The sequence below is a fragment of the Danio rerio genome, chromosome 8 (assembly GCF_049306965.1).
Source record: "Danio rerio strain Tuebingen ecotype United States chromosome 8, GRCz12tu, whole genome shotgun sequence".
Lineage (NCBI taxonomy): Eukaryota > Metazoa > Chordata > Actinopteri > Cypriniformes > Danionidae > Danio > Danio rerio.
In genome coordinates, this window is record NC_133183.1 from 33,912,208 (window position 1) to 33,917,500 (window position 5,293).

The 5,293-nt window shown below is 36.7% G+C and overlaps 1 protein-coding gene across 1 annotated transcript in view; it reads left to right on the forward strand.

Moving 5' to 3' along the window:
* The first annotated feature begins 1,944 nt into the window (after positions 1–1,944).
* Positions 1,945–5,293, forward strand: part of plcxd3 (phosphatidylinositol-specific phospholipase C, X domain containing 3) — a 41,407-nt gene continuing 38,058 nt past the window's right edge. The window contains 1 exon segment of the mRNA NM_001014300.1: positions 1,945–2,090. Coding sequence (NP_001014322.1) covers positions 1,988–2,090 — 103 coding nt within the window. The 5' untranslated portion in view covers positions 1,945–1,987.

Here is a 5,293-nt window from a genome sequence, read left to right on the forward strand (position 1 = left end):
CATTTCTCAGATGGGATGGCCAAATCAAAGGTTATAGTGGGTTAATTTTGGCCCAAAGGGCTCTACTTTGGGCATCTCTGGTCTAGAGTGATGTAGAAGTTGCATAAAGTTTGACTGTTTACATTGAGGAGGCATTGCCTGATATGTCTGATTTAGGACAACATATGAAAGAGATTCTGATCAGAATTGAAAAGTTTAGATTCCATGTGGTTTGTGCTATTCACACTGTCATGAATAAAGCAAATGTGCCAAAAACAAAATCAGATTTGGGCCACATATTCCTGTAGTCTGATTCATGTTGCACGCATCAGAGCTCAGTTCTGATTTATTACTAAGATGTGCATTTTTGTATTAGAACATATTTAAATATTCACTCTATATTCACATTTGGTTTGTATGTAGCTTTCACTGCTGACTGTAACTGCACAGTTATTAGGATTGTTGGTCCAACTACACTATCTGATGAAAGTCTTGTTGCCTTTCCAAGTTTTAGGAATAATAACTTGACTTCTAGTTGCTCATTTTTATCAAAAGTGGCTTATATGAAAGGCAAATGCCTCTAGATTATGCTTATTTTTGAAAAATAAAATATGATCATGCCTTGATTTTTAATTATTTAATTAGGACAATAAGGTCTGGCTTTGCTAAGACAAAGTCTTGTCACTTAACAGAAATAATGTACAGTATAAAATATAAAGTCATGGTGCAGTAAAAAAAAGAGTTAATATTGTGTTTGACTCCCATGAGCTTGGAGGACTGCAGCCATACATCTCTGCAATGACTCAAATAACTTATTAATAAAGTCATCTGGAATGACAAAGAAAGCGTTCTTGCTGGACTCCCATCAATATTCTTTGAATTCTTTGGACCTTTTTTTGCTTTCAGGAACTGTGATGTGGAGACTGAAGTATGAGAGAGTGCAATCTTGCTTAAGAATTGGCCCTCAACTGTGGTTTGTAATGTACTGTGTAGCGCAAATGTCTTGATACCGCAGGCTGTTGATGTTGCTATCCAGTCTGCAGCTCTCTTGCATGCCCCCATACATTTTTCCTTCACCAAACTTGACTGATTTCTTTGAGAATCTTGTGTCCATGCGGGTTCCAATAGATCTTCTGCAGTATTTGTGATGATTGGGATGCAGTTCAACAGATTTATTGGAAAAATTTACCTGACACGTTTCCAACTGATCAACTTGAAGTCGAGTTATTATTTGTTGCTTACAACTGGTATCGACGACAAAACTTCTGTTAGGTAGTGTACAAATGCATGAATTTCAATTACTGTTCACAACGGGTTACCTTTATCAGATTTAAGAGCACATATTGCCCAAACCAGATTACAAAAAAGGCTTCATGTGGTTTTTGTTGCACATATTATTAAGAAAACCCGATGCACATTTCCATGCAGTCTGAATGGCGCTCAAGACAGACATCATGTTTAATTGTGTATCTAGTTTATTATCATCACTGAGGATATCCGTTTGTTGTTTTGTCATTTGCCTGACACGTCTGTTTACACCTGTTGCACCTTTTGTCCTTGCGCGCCTTATAATTCAGACTTGCAAACGTGTATTTTGACTGTGCTAATAGCATATCTAACGTGACATGAAAGGGTGAGAATGTGTGATTCACGGATGGAGAAGTCGTCCGCCTTGTTTCTCGACGCAAACAGTAATTGTTCAATAACATCAAATGAATGAATTAAATCCGCACTCGCCGCGCGCACCGACGGTTATCTAATTGCGCGCACACTCCGCAGACACATGAGAGAGGAAAAACAAAACAAAAAAGACATGTTACATACATCAAACGTGTATATGTAGTAAAGACGCAGTTGAAATCCAGAAGGCTGGGAAATAGTGATGTATGTGCGGCGCGCGCGTCTCGGGGGTGTGGTGATGCTCGCGCTGTGAACTCACGCGAGCGCGGCGCTGAAGACTCAAGCACTCAGAGCGAGCGCGGACACCGAGCACCGGAGAACCGACAGCATGGCCTCGTCTCAGGGGAAGAGCGAACTCCGTTATGCGGACTGGATGTCTAGTTTACCGGACACCTTGCACGGTATTCCTCTTACCAACCTCGCCATTCCGGGTAAGCATCATTTTGTTTTTAAACGCGCTTATTAGAGGAACACTACATGTGGACCGTAAGAAATTGCTGAAGGCTACATATTTGTATAAATGAATTAAATATCTTGCTTGGGGTCGTATTATTAAATTACTTAACTGCCCTTTCAAAAAGTTACTAATATTTTGGTAAACTCTTATTGGTATGAATGCACATCGCAGTGAGGTCACCTATAAATCTAGATAGAATGGGTTAATTTTATGACATAAGCAATTATTGTGTGACTAATGGGTTGTCGGCATTCATTTCGCTCCAAACAAGCGAGTTTATAACAGTGTTAAAACGAGTGACAGAAATTAAATAGGACACTTGTTGCTCAGGGCTCGAAATCCGTCTCTGCGATGGATCAAGAGACACATGTGCCACAGCCTTGACCAGATTACATTATTACGAAATAACACAGAGATTATACATAGACCAGTGATGTGGTTAGATGACCAGCAAAGGAAAGTAAGCATAATTGCCTTCACACTGTTTTTGTTTTAGGGTTATTGGACACCTACAATTAAAATTGACAATAACCTACCTTCATTTCCTTTAAACAACTTACACCTTTACAATTTTTATTTTGTAGCCTTTAGAAATAAAACAACTTGGAAAAATGTTTTTCACACTTTCTGTCACACAAATACGTTTATACTTATAATTCATAATTATTTTAAGAAATGTTAACTGAATCTATCTTTGGGGAACCCACTCTTCCATGGCATTGTTTTTTTTTTTATAGCAAAAAAACACATTTTGTCATTGCTGGTATCTGTCAGTAACTAGCATAGAATATAAATACAACAACACAATATTAATATGGTTGTTGACCTAAAGGTTTTTGACACCTTTTTGGGGAATGAACCCTTTTCCCTAAAAAAATGTTTTGTTCATTGATGTTTTGACTTCAGTAAGATTGGCGACCATAGATGCTGATAAAAAACTTTTATTTTTATCACGAAACGTAGGACAATACAATTATTTGGGAGTTTTGAAACAGAAATTGGACATGTGTTTGGCATTGTCTATTTTCATGTAGCAATTAAAAAACATTGTCAGCATTTATTGTCGCAGCAAACATAACAAAGCAATCTGGACTTGTAAAAAATTGCACCTTCGTGCATGGTTAACACACTTTGCTTAAAGTGATAGTTCTCCCAGATATTAAATTTTGCTCTTTATTAACCCAGAGTGACTTTTTATTTTATTTAGTAGAACATTAAAGATGATGTTCAGCTGAAACTGTGATTCTTGGAGATTCATAAAATCCAAGTCAGTGACTAGCAGCACTTAGAGAGTCCAATAAATCATATACAGGCAAACCAAAATTGATACATTTGGTTCTTGACAATACACTACAGTCTTACAAGGCAAAACGATTGTTTTGTGTAAGAAACGACACATTCACTACATTATTACAGTACATTTACTGTCTTAGCAAATGGTCCTGAGTGCATTTAAAACAGTCTGGATGTTGACAGTTTTTGCATCCCTTTTTAAATGTAAGTTTCATCACCCAGGATATCAACAATGAATCATTTAGATCAGAGATGCCCAAAGTAGGGCCTGCAGGCCCAAGTTGGCCCATTTGTAATCTTTGATTTGACCAACCATTCCATCTGAAAAGAAAGTAAGAATAATGGACAATGTCTTTCATCGTGTTTAATTTGACGTAAAATGTTTTTTTTTTTTTTTTATTGCTGAGATACAAAAAAGCAAATGTTTCAATTAAATGTTTAAGTTAAAATGTAAATACTGTCACTTGACGGATAGCAGACTATGCAAAAGACATCGGCAAGCAAATCACAGCAAAAATGGGTGTATTTCCATTTATTATAAATGAGATTGTTCTTGTTTTTACTTTATTAAAACCATTATAAAATGTAAAAAAAAAACATATGAATTAATATAAAGCAAAGCTTTCTAGTTATTTTTAAATATTATAAAATAAATTAGAAAATCCGGCGGTTTATTCCACTGTGGCGACCGCAGATTAATAAAGGGACTAGGCCTAAAAGAAAATGAGTGAATAAAATTAGGAAATCCCAATGACAACTATATTTACCTTCGGCCCACTGGCCACAATTAAGTTTGGTTTTTGGCCCTTCATAAGAAAAAGTTTTGGCACCCCTGATTTAGATGAACAATACAACATACTGGGTTGGTGAATAAGACATTATGCATTAGAAAGCTTGCACAACGGCCTATAATATATAAAGGTCCATGATAACATTTACTTTTACTCACTTAGCAGACACCTTTATCCAAAGCGACTTACATGTGTGGCTAAACAGTATATAAATGCTCTGACTGTGTTATGCTGTTAATGCTAAGTCTATGTTATTTTAAAACTTAGTGTTTGGACTAATGTTAGGATGCGTGTTCAGCACAGGGTTTTTTTTTTTATCAAGTTTAGCATTTGTTTTTTGTAGTTTTCATTTATACTGGTACATTTTTTGAGGCCCTGCAGCATTTTACAGTCAACGCTGAACACTCAGCATTTTTTCAGACTTTAAAAAAAAACACATACAGCACCAATCTGTGTAACTTTTGAGTCACATTGAATGAGGGGTGGGACAATACCAGGCAACTGCCAACAATTAATGTGCTAAAGATTTGCAACTTGTAAAGGTGCTGTGGGGATACTCTGTATTATCCCCACCGACTTAAAAAATATACACTGCAAAAATTCTTACAGCTGATAGCTACAGCTAGAACAGCGCTCACATTTCTGCAGCATAAAAACACATTGGTGAACACGCAACCTCATGGGTTACATACTGTAGTTATGAATGGAATTACACTACCTGATAAAAGTCCTGTCGTCAATATCAGTTGTAAGAGCAACAAAAAATAACTTGACTTTTAGTTGATCATTTGGAAAAGTGACAGAAGGTAGATTTTTCAGATTAATCATCTGTTGAACTGTATCCTAATTGTCACAAATACTTGAGAAGACCTATTGGAACCCACATGGACCCAATATTCTCACAGAAATCAGTCAAGTTTGGTGAAGGAAAAATCATGGTTTGGGGTTACGTTTAGTATGGGGCCATGCGAGAGACCTGCAGAGTGGATGGCCACATCAACAGCCTGAAGTATCAAGACATTTGTGCTGCCCATTACATTACAAACCACAGGAAAAGGCAAATTCTTCAGCAGGATAGCGCTCTTTCTCATTC